Genomic DNA, 13777 nt, shown 5'->3' with positions numbered 1-13777 from the left:
ACACTGCCTCTTTCATGGATGGTTCTGTAACAGCTTTTCCACTTGCGTAGGGCAACAACGCCATATCAAATTGGGAATGTTTAAATTTCTTAATTTACTAATGACAAATTTGCTATAAGAAATGGATTATCAAAATAATTTATTACCAATACAAAATCAATTAAAAACATTGCGACAAAAGTACAATGTCTTGCTCTACACAAACCAGCCCACCAGAGGGCGCTCTGAAGTAGGTCTAAGAAATATGCCGTTAGAAGCATCTCATGATTGTCATCTATGCTGTAAATCAATACAGGCACTTTGTCTTGCCTTAAGAACGGATCTGTGGCTTTCAGCTCTGCTACAAACAGACAAACAAGACAGAACCCGGAAGTTCACACCGACTAAATAAGACTCGCTTGCAGCAAAACACAAAGAAATGTAAGACCTCACAGTTCTGTATAAACAACTTTGGATGTCAATCTGACAATTAAACATTAACATTAATTAAAATTACACGTGTGTATGTGTTTTGTATTGCATGGTCCCTATTGAATTCCAATAAGACAATTATGCTAAGTAAAACCATGGAACTTCAAACAGAGATAACGTGTTAAAACCCAAATGGAGTAGATGTTCACAGCATTTAGAATGAGCCTGACATGCAAAAGGGTTTTGAAAGGATGGAGGATGATATAGGTACACATGTATAAGATGTTCCTTTGAACTGAACTTCCCAATGCACCTTCTGATGACTGCAGCATTTCTGAATCCCTTACATATACGCTGCACAAACAAAATGGACCTTTACCACTCCTCATGAACAATGGATATCCTCAACACAAAACATCATCAATTCATAAAACATCAACAGTTTGTTAAATGTAAAAGGTAAATGACATGGATATAAAGAAATTCGTTTTCAAAAGAACAATACTGGTATATGCCCAGGAGCATCAGCGCTGCTCTCAGCAGTATGGACAGCAGTTTAAATTTAAAGCTCCTTGAAACCGATTTGGAGACCTTGACCAGTTCTCTATTTCTCATATCTATGCGATTATTCATTACCTGTAAATGCTCAGTTCTCTGACCTGCGTTAACTATTAAAGCTTGAAGAAATACAGTATTTAAGGACACACTGGTGAAACATCTTGAAGGTAAAGAAAAATATGCATTTCTAAAAATGTCCAGACTTGTTTGACTCTCCTACAGTACAGCTGTACATGACATTCACAGTGTGTCTGACTGATTCAGAGCATGGTCATCAGTGCTGCAGTGGTCCTCTGGACAGCAGACCTTCCAGAACATTCAGGAAGGGTTCAGAAGTTCCAGAAGAGCTCCAACTGCTCCGAAGTAACCCTGACAACACAAACATCAGTTTAGTTAGTGGTCGAGTGATCATCATCATTTTCCTCTTTCCAACAACTTGTTTGGAGCCCAGAGGAGGTGGGCAGGTCTGTGTGTAGGACAGGGACTGCAGGGCTTACCTCGTGCCTGAGGAACAAAGCCTTTAGCTGGCCTTTGGACCAGTAGTCCATGGCGTAGGCCAGGAGCTTCATGGAGAGGGTGTTCACCCTCAGGAAGTTACCAACAAACACCACCCTCTCAATGTTCTTCACAAACACAGACATCATGGGGTTACTGACAACTCCTCAAAACCATGATTCCTGATCAAATCAATGCAGGTTAAACCCTGTTTAAGATGTCTTTAACACACTGAAAGCAGAGCTTATCATATGTTCTGTATCTATAAGAATTGTATCAGTAAGCTTCATTGGGTTGTGGGTGTATTAGTCTGTTGCAGGTCTCCATGTCCTCATAGCCCTGTACAATGCTGCTTGATCCAGACGCCACAAGGCAGCACAGTAAAGAGGCTGAGGACAGAGAGGAAACTGTGAACCATGATGACCATGACCACACAGCCGGAAACACAGTCTGACCATGACCACACAGCCGGAAACACAGTCTGACCATGACCACACAGCCGGAAACACAGTCTGACCATGACCACACAGCCTGAAACACAGTCTGACCATGACCACACAGCCTGAAACACAGTCTGATCATGACCACACAGCCTGAAACACAGTCTGACCATGACCACACAGCCTGAAACACAGTCTGACCATGACCACACAGCCTGAAACACAGTCTGACCAGGACCACACAGCCGGAAACACAGTCTGACCATGACCACACAGCCTGAAACACGTAACCTGGGGCTAGGCGATGCAAGGATCTACATGCTTCTGGTGTTGACAGGACTAGGTGGTCACATGAACACAGCTATTGCTGCACCAGTGGTTAGTACACAATATTTGCCACAAAAACCTAATATTAACTGAATATTTAACTTAACGGAACCTTCCACAAAGCTATAGCAACGCAATCGGGAACACCACTCACATTGACACCTTTCATGTCTCCGTAGGGTACTGCAGAAACTGGGGGAGGAGTAGCAGTGGCTGTAATATTTATATACAGTATGTGAGATAATAGTAATGTGCCTTGCTGGTAGCAAACATACTAATGTACCTTCTGGTGTCTTTAGAATTCTGTCCTAAGTAGAATACTCTTATTGGGCATTAATACATATTGCACTTTTCACACATCACCCTGCCCAAACATAACCACACTAACCTAATTTACAATGTTTAGTACAGTGTTCATAACTGACCTCGTTTAAAGCACACATCCTGGTGATGGAGCCAATGTTGTTGGTGATGGTCACCAAGGTCGCTCGGGCCAGATCCTCCTTGGAGACAGACTCCCGTTTGTCTTTAGACATCATGTTGCCAAAACTATATCAAGAGAAGACAGAGTAAGAGAGAGAGAGATGGAGAAAGAGAGAGAACTAAATGTTGTAGGATTTTCTCAACTATGAATCCAAATGTGTGTGGGTTTTGTACACTACAATTAATGAGATGTGTTTGCTTGGTTGCAGATGACAGATAAGTCAAATAACAGCTACATTACACCACAGTGACATGTACATGCAGTCACATAGAACAGTGATATATACATCCCTGCAGTAACATAACGTAGTATAAGGAGTCACCTGGAGGCCACGGCAAAGCCAGGGAGGCCGAACCTCTCGTAGTCGCCCCCGTAGATGTCCCGGACCAGCTTGTCCACGCGTGTGCTCTCCCCCTGGGAGGCCATGTGCAGGGCCTCCTCAAAGCTGGAGCAGCCCGTCAGCAAGCAGCACAGCCCCAGGAACGTCCCTCCACCCAGGCTGGAGCACACACACACACACACACACACACACACACACACACACACCTGCTCAGTATACCTGGCCACATGCTGTTTCAGCAGAGTCCTCAAAGACACTATTTTGGATGATTGGTACCTTTGTGTGATTGGATAGTAACACTGTTGGGATGTGTATTATAGAAAACCTATAGTAGGACATAGATAGTACGGTACAACAACACAAATATAATAGTTGAAAATTCAGCTAAAGCATTCTGAAACTAATAAGGATTAACAGAATCCATCTACCTTCCTACACTTCCCTTACGCTAACAGGAACAGACAAACTATGAGGCTGGTCCATGTAGCTCGACACAGATGTGTAGCAAAGAAGTTATGTGAATGGACAACTGGAGACATGTGCCAGACTGAATACAAGAGGCTCTTTCAAGCTCTGCAGACAAGCTAACACCAGGGCAGCAGACAGGAAGTCCTGAGATCAGCTAACAGCAGGGCAGAAGACCCACACACACGGAGAAGAGGAAGAACATAGACTACCAGTGTATCCTCTACCATTATATTAGGGGGGTGCCCCCCCCCCCCCCCCTCGTTTTTTTTTTATAGCGCCAGATCACAAAATAAGTCATTTAAGGTTACCTTTCCTATAAAACAGGTCTATAGCTTGCTCTTTTATTAAACAAACTAAAAGGTCTTATGTTATTTATCTTATTTTACACAACGGCATGTCATTTCTGTCTCTACATGGTCCGCCGCTGCCGCCCCCCCCCCCATAAGCTGTAAACCTAGAGGAAACACTGGACTACCCAACCACATTTAACTTGGTACAAAACATTTCATTTGTAAAGCTACCTACATTGTCTTAGAGTTGAAATCTGGCTACACTCCTAGTACACACTCCCTAACGGATGTGGTCTACTTGCTAGTGGAACCCAACTCTTGTTAGTTTTAGCACCAAGGAGACACAGAGGCCAGACGTCGCCCTACTTGTCTGACCGCAGAGGTGACCACACTACCTATCTGATTACAAGCTGGCCACACAGAACTACCCAGTGCTGCCCATCTCTCTCACCTGTCTGACCTTCCAGCACTACCTGTCTGACCTTCCAGCAATAACTTGTCTCCCTACCTGTCTGACCTTCCAGCACTACGTGTCTGACCTTCCAGCAATACGTGTCTGACCTTCCAGCAATACTTGTCTGACCTTCCAGCACTACCTGTCTCCCTACCCGTCTGACCTTCCAGCACTAGCTGTCTCCCTACCTGTCTGACCTTGCAGCACTACCTGTCTGACCTCCAAGCACTACCTGTCTCCCTACCTGTCTGACCTCCAAGCACTACCTGTCTCCCTACCTGTCTGACCTCCCAGACATAACCCTGTCTCACCTGGTCCCCGTGACGCGTTTGTAGTTGTTCTCCGAGTAGACGGCCAGGATGCTCACCCCTGAGCCTATGTTGACCAGCAGCAGGGGGTATGGGTTCTCCAGGGTGTAGGGTCTCTGGGCACAGCGCTCAGGGTCCGTAGGGTTCTCATAGTAGTAGCACTCCGAAGGGCCGCGGGACACGGCCGAGTCGATGTACAGCACCCCCCGAACCAGACAGTCCAGCTCATCCAGCTTGCGGAGCTGCAGATCCGCCATCTTTGAGGAGAACACGGAACACACGCATGTTTAACCACCAAGTGAAGTGCATGGTGTGAAAGTGAAGGGGGGGTTAAGGAAGACAGCGAAAGCTGACGGTAGGATCGATTGCTCTCTCACCGCGCGGAAGTCAGACTCAAACTTGTAGGCCCCCCCGCCCGTGGCACAGAGGGCGGTGTGCAGGCTGGAGAAGTGCTTGTTGCGGACCATCTGCAGGAAGGCGGGCAGGTCCAGGGTGGGGAAGCGGATGAAGTGGAGGCTCCCCGTTCGGCCGCACAGCGACAGCTCTGCCAGCTCCAGGTGGACGTCACGGACCCCGGTCTTGCCGTAGGCCGTGTTGGAGGTGAGGTAGCGGCGGATGCTCTTCAGGTTCTCCACCTCCTCCTGCTCCTCCGCCGCCGTTACGTCCTTGGGCTCAAAGTACACCAGCTTTACCAGCGTGCCACCAATATCCATCCCAAACCAGGGGAAGGCTGAGAATGAGAGAGATGGAGGGAGAAAGAAAGAGGCCGAGAGAGAGAAGGGGGGGCTGATATTATGGAGGGCACAGGATGGACCGTTATGTGACAAGGTTTTGTTGGAGGCTGGAAATTGTTTCAAAAGAATGACAAAATAAGAGGGCAGGTGATAGATAAAAAATCTATCTTACATTTATTGAATTTATGTCCGTCATTGTTATTTGTTTTTCTATTTAATTGGTTATAACAAACAAACTTGACGTGGACTGAGATTGAAAAGTAATGTTGCTGAACTGGTCCTTCGCTAGAATGGAACAGTGCGTACTACACGCCATCTTGACTGCCTGCCTGCCTGGCAGCAACGCGCCAGAAAGCAAGGTGATATTACACTCAACAACGGTTATTGAGGGAATACCGTAAACTTGCTGGCAAGAACATTTTACCAACAAAAAAATCTGATATTTCTAGGACCGCCACTATGCAATTTGTATATGACGCAGATAACTACCTAGCTAACGCTGTCAAGGACTGTACACATGCACAATACCGCTTGCTTGCGTTAGCTTCTAGCTACAGTTCTTATTCAATAAATAAATAGACGGCTTGGCTCTTGACAAATTGCGCAAGCATGAAATAGTGACATACGCGGTCTGTTCCTTCTCAGCGAGTCATGTCTTGGTCTGGCGGTAGTTTCTGAGGTTTGTCCGTTGTCAGCTGCACTCCCACCGGCTGTATTTGACTCCATGTTGTTATCGACTATCAATTCATTTTTACAAATCCCCCTCATTGTGCGAAGCTGCTTCGCAGGCGACTCATCCTCGTCCCTCGCATCCTCGTCAGACATCTTGCCATTCTGTTCCATTAAGACAACTCAGTCTATTATTACTAGTGACTACTCAATAATGTCCTGTTATCAGTCATTTTTGTTAAGTTGCAGTCGAGTCGCGGCTAGTTACGAGTACGACAGTGTTCACTCGCTGTGTACATGCTAATACTGTAAGTGACAAGAATTTTGAGCCTATCAGGGCTAATTTCTAATAAAATAGGCGGGTGGTCGAGTGTCCAACAGCCAATAGCGTGAGTATGTAGAAAATAAATAAAGGAACAGACAAAGGTAGCTAAATTTGACTTATGAGACAGAAGCTTTTGTTAATGATCGAAATTGAATACAATAAAGACATATTTTAGAAGAATTTTATTGATTTGTATTTGAATGTGCAACAGGTCGTACAGATTGAATTTAAAGCTTCTCAAGAGTTTTTGCGTATCACACAAAGACCTACAGTCCACTTGGGCATCCTACAATTTATAATATTTAATACATTTACTATAGACAAATCCAAATTGATTTTTTTAAATAAAGAATATAATCTTATCTCTATAGTAATGATAATAAAATACAAATTTACAAAGACATATATCTCAAATAAAAGTAGAATGCAAACTTGTACATATGGAGATAATATACAGTGTGTCCTCAGTTAACACCATACTGTTGTGATTTATTCTTGCTAAACAATACTTACACAAAAGCACAATCAAATGTTCAGTATAGTGTACAGTATAGTATAAAGTACAGTATACAGTATATTAATAATAATACAAATGTATGTTAATGCTGCACTATCATTTGAGATGACAATACATCTCTACATAACAGGGTGTTCCAATAAATTTTTCATACCATGTCTTGCCTTGTTCAATAAACTACAAATAAATAATAATAAAGATAATGGCTCTAACGAATTGTGATTAACATTAAAATAATTGAAAGAGAAGTCAAATTACTGGCAGGTAGTAGAATAATGTGACAGCATCCTAGCAGCAGATCCTAAACAACTTGGTATCAGCATAGTCCCTTTTCTCCAAAGTAAGCTACAGCAGTTTACATCACTCAAGTGTGTGAATAAATAGCGCTATCAGAAGGGTGCAAACCCTTAACCCTGGACACACAACTGGCCTCAGATAACCCTCAACAAGCTCTAGAAATACAATCTGTGAAGCATGTAAATACACACTTTGATTTAACAGAGTGCTGCGTTTGGACTCTGAACACGCTAAAAAATGACTAAATGTAAATGTACACGAGCATTTGGAAAGTTTCTAACTATTCCTTGATTCTACGTTCTGAACAAGGCAGGCTTCCTGTTGTTTGATGTCAGTTAAAGATTAAGCATTTGCATCATCTCGGAAAAACGCTTCACCTTTATGCTCCAGTCCCTACAGTAAGGCACAGTGCCAACGCTCTTTCAAAGGACAAACTCCATCTTTCCTAAGACATGTTTAATTCCTCAGCCTCCATGCTACGAAGAGAGCCGAGACCCCCACAGCTGCCGCCGTCAGGAGATAATAGTTCTTCTGGTTCTTTGGGTTAGTTGGGTTCTTTAGTGGAATGGTTCCCCCCTCCTGTGGTTCTTGCCACTGGGTCTCCTGCTTCAGCAAGTCCTCCTCCAGCTCAGAGTTCTGGCTGTCTTCACTGGAGGAGGCCGCAATGACAGATATAGTGACATCGCTGACGGGAGGATCAGAAATAAGCTCCTTTGTTGCTTGGCCGTTGAGGATTTGACTTTTTGAGTCGTCAGCGATGCAGGCAGCGTTGCTCTGGACGCTCTCATGTAGGTCATCAGACTCAGGGACGCCATCTCCGAGTATAATCTGGGATTGGCTGTCATTATTCTTAACAGGTGGATCTTCAAATGAACTTACAGCATTACCCATCATGCTCTGGGTTTGGCCTTCATGGTTCAGGACAGATGGTTCCTCATAAACATGGACCAGGTTGGTTAGAACTTCCTGATCCCCTAAAGAGCTTTGGCAGTTGGACTCAAAGTGGTTCTCCTCAGGTTCATTATGGAACACGGATGTGTCCTCCTCGAGAACTCCATTCTGCTGACATGGTCCTGGGTTTGCAGCCACCTCAGGGTCAGATGTCACAGTAGAGCAGACTGTAGGAGCTCTGGCAGCAGACTCAGGGTCAAGGCCTGGAACTAAGCCACTTATTTCCAGACATCCGATGTTCAAGGAGTTGGACGCCTCTGGGATGGAGTTATTTGTAGCGGGGCTGTCAGGGTAACGGGGGGTGCTCAGGAGAGGCGCAGGCTTGCTGAAGTACTCATCACTGAGGGTGGAGACTGGCCCATCTGCACCATCCACTGGTGACCAGCAGGGGGCGACTGTGGGTTCAGAGACAGGCTGGGACAGGGGTTGGGGAGCCTCTGCCTGTTCATAATCACTCGTGACCTGCAGGAGAGGGCAGTGTTACTGATGCTCATCCTTACTGTTGCTCTCACTGGCTGTATTTCAAGCTAATTCAGCATAAATAGTAGTCAGGCAATACAACGATGCACTCTTAAACAATGATTTAGCAAGCGTCTGATACCCACCTGTATGGTGGGATCAGAGTCCTCCACTGGCTGCTGGGCCGGGAAGAGCACAACCGGGCTCAGGGGCGCGGTGTCCTGGACCGGGAGTTTCATCTGATCCAGGGATGAGATGGCCAGGGATGGAGAAGGTTCGGTGGTGGACGATGAGTCTGTCTGGCCTGGAGGAGTCCTTTGTGATTGGCTGGCTTCCACAGGGGCTGTTGGGATTTGGTCAGCCTGGGAGGACGCGGGTGTATCAGTGGGGCGAACAGCTTCAGAGGTCAACCCAAGGTCAAATCCTGCCACCTGGCTGGCCAGTGCACTGTCATCGCGTGAGGTTAGTGTGTCATCAGTGGGGACTTCCTGCAGGACTGCGACTGGAGGAGAGGGGGCTCTTTGGGGTGGAATCTCAATGGTTACGGGGGTTGCAGGTGGAGGAGGTTTGGGATCTAGAGAATAGAACAAAATGATACTTATAAACATACTTCACCCAGGCATTTCAATGTATTCATTTTGTTTGCATCGGTTAACAGGACAGTAGACCTACCGCTAGGGGCTACACTGCTCTGCGCCTGCTGCTGAGGACTCTCTGGGCTTGCTGGTGCAACTTCCAGGTGAGGATCCACAGCCCTGAGAGGAGTGGAGGGCAGTGGGACTGGGTCCACCCTGAGAGGAGGGGAGGGCAGGGGGGCTGGGTCCACCCTGAGAGGAGGGGAGGGCAGGGGGGCTGGTGGTGGGTCTACAGCAGCAATGAGTGGAGGGGAGGGCTGAGGGGCTGGTGGTGGGTCTACAGCAGCCATGAGTGGAGGGGAGGGCTGAGGGGCTGGTGGTGGGTCTACAGCAGCCATGAGTGGAGGGGATGGCTGAGGGGCTGGTGGTGGGTCTACAGCAGCCATGAGTGGAGGGGAGGGCTGAGGGGCTGGTGGTGGGTCTACAGCAACCCTGAGTGGTGGGGAGGGCTGAGGGGCTGGCTCGGCAAGAGGTGCTGGCTGTGCTGGAGACGCTGATGCAGAGTCATCAGAGCTCTCTGGAATGGGCAGGGACGGATTAGGGGTTGGTGCTGGGTGGACATGGGCCTTGACTACCGTTGTTGCAGGAGAGGGAGATTTGGGATCTATGGAACAGGAGAAAAGAATTGAGAGAATTCCCTAAGTCCAGACCTCACCAATGCTGTAGTGAGTGGAGAGAGCTACCTGATTGGTTACTTACTGACTAAGAAAGAGTTGTATTTATCTTGGACCACCTGGGCCAGGGCATAGTGCTCACATGCCCTGAGCGCTGAGATTAACTCCTCAGACCAGTTCTCCCTCCTCTTCAGGCAGTCCACCAACAGCTGCATAGCATTGTAGTTCCCTGCCTGTTCCCTCTTGGCCCCTATCTCATCCTGAAATCACGTACAGGTAAACGCAACGGGAATGTTAAAAAGGAAAGTTGCTGTAACTGCAATTGAACAGTGGATCATTGAAAAACTAAATATACATGCTGGGGGATGTAAGTAGTTACAGCTTTCCTCCCACAAGGGAGGACACAGTAGCATGTTCATGTACCCTGTCTGACTGAGTGAGGCAGGGCAGATGGGGCATGATCTCCGTCACTTTCACCGTGGAGTTGAACGTTCCCATGTTCTTCCGGATGTAGTCATTATACAGTTTATCACCGGCAAAGGACATCTTCAAGCTGCTCATCCAGATGGAGAGAGTGCCAGGCGTTAGGAACACAGTAACTATACTTCCACTATGAGGACACAAAAGAGCTTGTTATCCAGTAGTTTGATTAGTGATGGGTGACATACAGTCGTAGTGAATGAATAGTTAATAGTTACCTGTCCTCTCACTCAAGCTTCAGCGCTTTCTCAGCAAAGAAATCCTGATTGTCTGAAGAAACACCCTGTCTACGAGGCAGTTAGAAACACAGCAGTACACAGTCATAACATTCAACATCTGTGCAGACTGTTCTGTGTCTGCTATGACACAACCACTGGGGGGCAACCCTGGGCAGGGGATTTTTCTGGGATTTTTAAGAAACTGAAACCGAAATGATTTTTGTATGAAACAGAAAGTGATAACCAATAATACAAAAAATAAGGACAAAAAGTACAACATGTCATTCTTTGGGTAGGGGAGTACCTCTGCTTGGGAAAATGTTTACAGTTTAATCTACCAACTAGACGGATGTGGTTCAGGTAAAAGATAGACTGAATAAATCTATATAAGCACAATGCTGACTGTTGGATTTGGCTGCTGTGTTCTGTTCTAACCTGATCTGAGACCTTAGAGCAGCATTGGTAACTAATTAATGGCCTCCAGTCTCCGCAGCAGCTTATTATCACGAGGAGCTCTGCAAGACAGAAGGGTAACTACTGTGACTTTGGCATCAAATCCATCAACATTATCTCAGGTGACACGATAAAAGATTCCAATGTTCAAAATGGTTACATTTTCCAATGGGCTATAAAAGATTATCCCACAGCAGTGTTCCAAGCATAGAAATGTGAAAGTTACTATCTACGATTTAGAGAACCAAATGTCCACATTGTCTCAGGAACATCTCACATCATCTCTGCCAGCCATTTCAAATCACACGTGAATCACTGTTTATTAAACACACTTTAAAGCCTTCTCTGTTTATATCTATACAGACACAGGGAATAATCTTGTCGTGCTGTTCTGTCAGGTGGAACACATGACGTGACAACCACAGTCACATCTTCCCAAGCCTACTACAACTGCACGTTAGAGATTACTGTCAAAGATCTGCTTTTGCTCCGCACACTGAAGAAGCCCACAGCTCCCCACAGATAATGGGCAGTAACTAAGGAGCAAAGTATTTTGCGTTTGAACTGCTGGGGAGTTTGTGTGTCAATCCCTTGATAAGTAGCTACGAGCAAACACGCGCGCACACACACACTGTACACACTCATACACTCGGGTATTGTCAATGTTTGGTTATTCACATTTGACCAAATCTCTTTTCAAAAGTTATTTTTTTACAATAACTGTCATGTGATTATGGATTACAAACAACTGCACAGGTGAGCCTGTCCTGGGGGAAGCACCTTGATGCAAGGGCAGACATGCAGAGCTGTGCCAGAGGAATGCCCTCCAAAACACTAGGTCACCACTCAGCTCTGGCTGGTTGTACTTCTCAACAGGTTTGTTGAGGGGAATAGTTTGGAAGAAAGAGCTTGGATTATATGATTGTCTATTGTCTAGTAATACTTTTGTAATAACATTTATAAAATAATAGTCATTCAAATTCATAAAAAGTAGCCTAACTCATTAACACAGTTGAAGTTCGTGTAAGTTGCACTGATAATTCTTCTGAAAGCATTATTGAATTATTATGAAGAAAATAAGTACAAATATACTGTAGGCCTTATAGTATTGTTCAAACTATATTTTAACTTCACTGTTGACCGACACAAAAACGTGAATGAAGTCGCAGGATATTACTCCCATTTATGTTCACCTCCAACGCGCGTTGTTTGACTTGCAAATAATGTGTTGCCAGAAAGAGTAAATCACGAGTCATTAATTGTCATTAAAGTTTGATTCTAATATCTAAGCGAGAGACATGTGTTTACCTATAACTAAAGATTGCAACAAAGAACAAGTAGGCCCTACACGAGCCCTCGTTGCTATTCTATGTTAATACTATTGTCTACAATAGAGAAAATACACAAGTGAAAATAATTGATCTGATACAATTAAACAGTTTGCTCGTTTTTCTCACCTTTCGTACCAGAGGTTCAGGAGTTGGTGGGTCTCTCAATCCAACGCGATCTTACTTTCGATATAGCCTGCACTCTGTGCTTTTAGAGGTGGATACCTTCCTTTCCCGCATCCGATGATTGGTCCAGAGACTCAGTTTACCGCTTATCATTGGTCGGTAAGGTTGTGCACGAAAATGATGACGAATTGCAACGTTTTTTTTTCATTTAAAGACGCAGTGGTAATCCTGACACTATTTTTAATCTGGACCCGTTGACAGCTTCAGACCCCCTTCAGAGTTTCCGTGTTGTCACACACAAATTAACACAAACAGAATTAGCTTTATTAGATGCCACCAGCCTTTTGTTTTCATTTATCTTGGTTTTGCTCATCTGATATTTTATATCTACCACAAACAAACCTTAAAACCACCAGTGTGGATATAGCCAGAGCCGTATAAAAAGAGTGTTGCGACACTTGATAGACTTCCATTGTTATCGAAGAATGTGGAAGTAAAGCGTGTCACATGCGACCGATAGTTCCATACATTGTATTTTCCAACGTTCAACCCCATTAATTTTCAGTGTTTCCGAAGCAAGTTAGCTGGTAAATTGATCGTTTGATCGTAAATTGTTTTATATCGCTCTGGATATAGCTATAGGCATACTCAATTGTATAGGCTATCACAACGTTTAGCTACTTGACGAGAGATCATACAAAGATCATTCTGACATCCAAATGGTCTGATTGCAGGATGTAAATGACAAATATTTGTCAGTCATTTGTCAGGGCTACCTGACCATATTATGTGGACATCCTCCATATTGTATGAACTACAGATCCAGTTGTAGGCTGCCCATCTCCAACCAGTTGGTGGCAGTATTAACCTAAGGTTGTTCTGGAGAGGGCTGGACAGCAAGGCTTCAGCCTCTTGCATCCAAACCTAAAACCACTTTTCACATCCCCAACCACCTACTCCTCTCTCTCCATATACGTTTCTAAGTTTAATATAGGCCTAAGGCTGTTGTCCTATGACTTAACTTCAGTAATTTGAAAGTTAACCTATGACAGGTAGTAGGCTATAGCTTAGTAGGCCTAGAAGTGAGCATACTCCAACGTCTACTGAACTATTAAAAACAAAACAAAAAGACGTTTTACGTGGTGAGTTGTATAAACGTAAGATTTTAAGTAGCCTATAAATCGTGTTATGCTTTTTGAGTAAGCAAAAAGCATTAAAGTTAAATTAAAAGAAATTCGACTGACTATCACAACCCTAACTCAACTGATGCACAAATAGGCAAATGTGTTTTTTCGTGGATGATGTAGAAAAGTAAACCGTCAGCTCTTTAATAAGTGTAATAGTTGTGTACTGGAATAAACATAGTTTGTGCTGGGTACTGCCGTGTCCATAACTA

The 13777-nt window shown here is 44.8% G+C and overlaps 2 protein-coding genes across 3 annotated transcripts; both read right to left on the bottom strand.

The window, feature by feature from the left end:
- Positions 1 to 129: 129 nt before the first annotated feature.
- Positions 130 to 6233, bottom strand: pank2 (pantothenate kinase 2). Its single transcript, XM_067242964.1, has 7 exons — positions 5936 to 6233; positions 4953 to 5305; positions 4579 to 4832; positions 3038 to 3214; positions 2657 to 2780; positions 1467 to 1592; positions 130 to 1338 (listed from the first exon to the last, which is right to left on the bottom strand). Exons 1-7 carry the CDS (start codon positions 6150 to 6152, stop codon positions 1288 to 1290), a joined length of 1302 nt encoding a protein of 433 aa, XP_067099065.1. The 5' UTR covers positions 6153 to 6233; the 3' UTR covers positions 130 to 1287.
- A 245-nt stretch (positions 6234 to 6478) lies between these two features.
- Positions 6479 to 12451, bottom strand: mavs (mitochondrial antiviral signaling protein). Of its 2 annotated transcripts, XM_067243712.1 has the most exons (7): positions 12385 to 12451; positions 10475 to 10543; positions 10200 to 10329; positions 9862 to 10036; positions 9200 to 9766; positions 8674 to 9101; positions 6479 to 8530 (listed from the first exon to the last, which is right to left on the bottom strand). In XM_067243712.1, exons 3-7 carry the CDS (start codon positions 10320 to 10322, stop codon positions 7574 to 7576), a joined length of 2250 nt encoding a protein of 749 aa, XP_067099813.1. In that variant the 5' UTR covers positions 10323 to 10329; positions 10475 to 10543; positions 12385 to 12451; the 3' UTR covers positions 6479 to 7573. The 2 variants fall into 2 exon arrangements, with proteins under 2 accessions (XP_067099813.1, XP_067099812.1); XM_067243711.1 differs by lacking the exon at positions 12385 to 12451 and having other exon boundaries at positions 10200 to 10755.
- Between the last annotated feature and the right edge of the window lie 1326 nt (positions 12452 to 13777).

This window comes from Osmerus mordax, chromosome 9, assembly GCF_038355195.1.
Source record: "Osmerus mordax isolate fOsmMor3 chromosome 9, fOsmMor3.pri, whole genome shotgun sequence".
In the NCBI taxonomy this organism is placed as follows: domain Eukaryota; kingdom Metazoa; phylum Chordata; class Actinopteri; order Osmeriformes; family Osmeridae; genus Osmerus; species Osmerus mordax.
Note: the sequence above shows the minus strand (reverse complement) of the source record. Positions and strands in the feature narration are given on the sequence as shown.

Coding starts and splice junctions, on each gene's coding strand:
- mavs (XM_067243711.1), bottom strand. CDS start 10,337: ATGAGCAGCTTGAAGATGTCCTTTGCCGGTGATAAACTGTATAATGAC. Junction 9,767..9,861: donor ATACAACTCTTTCTTAGTCA/GTAAGTAACCAA, acceptor CCTGTTCCATAG/ATCCCAAATCTCCCTCTCCT. Junction 8,531..8,673: donor ACTCTGATCCCACCATACAG/GTGGGTATCAGA, acceptor CCTCTCCTGCAG/GTCACGAGTGATTATGAACA.
- pank2 (XM_067242964.1), bottom strand. CDS start 6,152: ATGGAACAGAATGGCAAGATGTCTGACGAGGATGCGAGGGACGAGGAT. Junction 2,781..3,037: donor GGCTTTGCCGTGGCCTCCAG/GTGACTCCTTAT, acceptor CTCTTGATATAG/TTTTGGCAACATGATGTCTA. Junction 1,593..2,656: donor GGATGTGTGCTTTAAACGAG/GTCAGTTATGAA, acceptor GTGTTTGTGAAG/AACATTGAGAGGGTGGTGTT.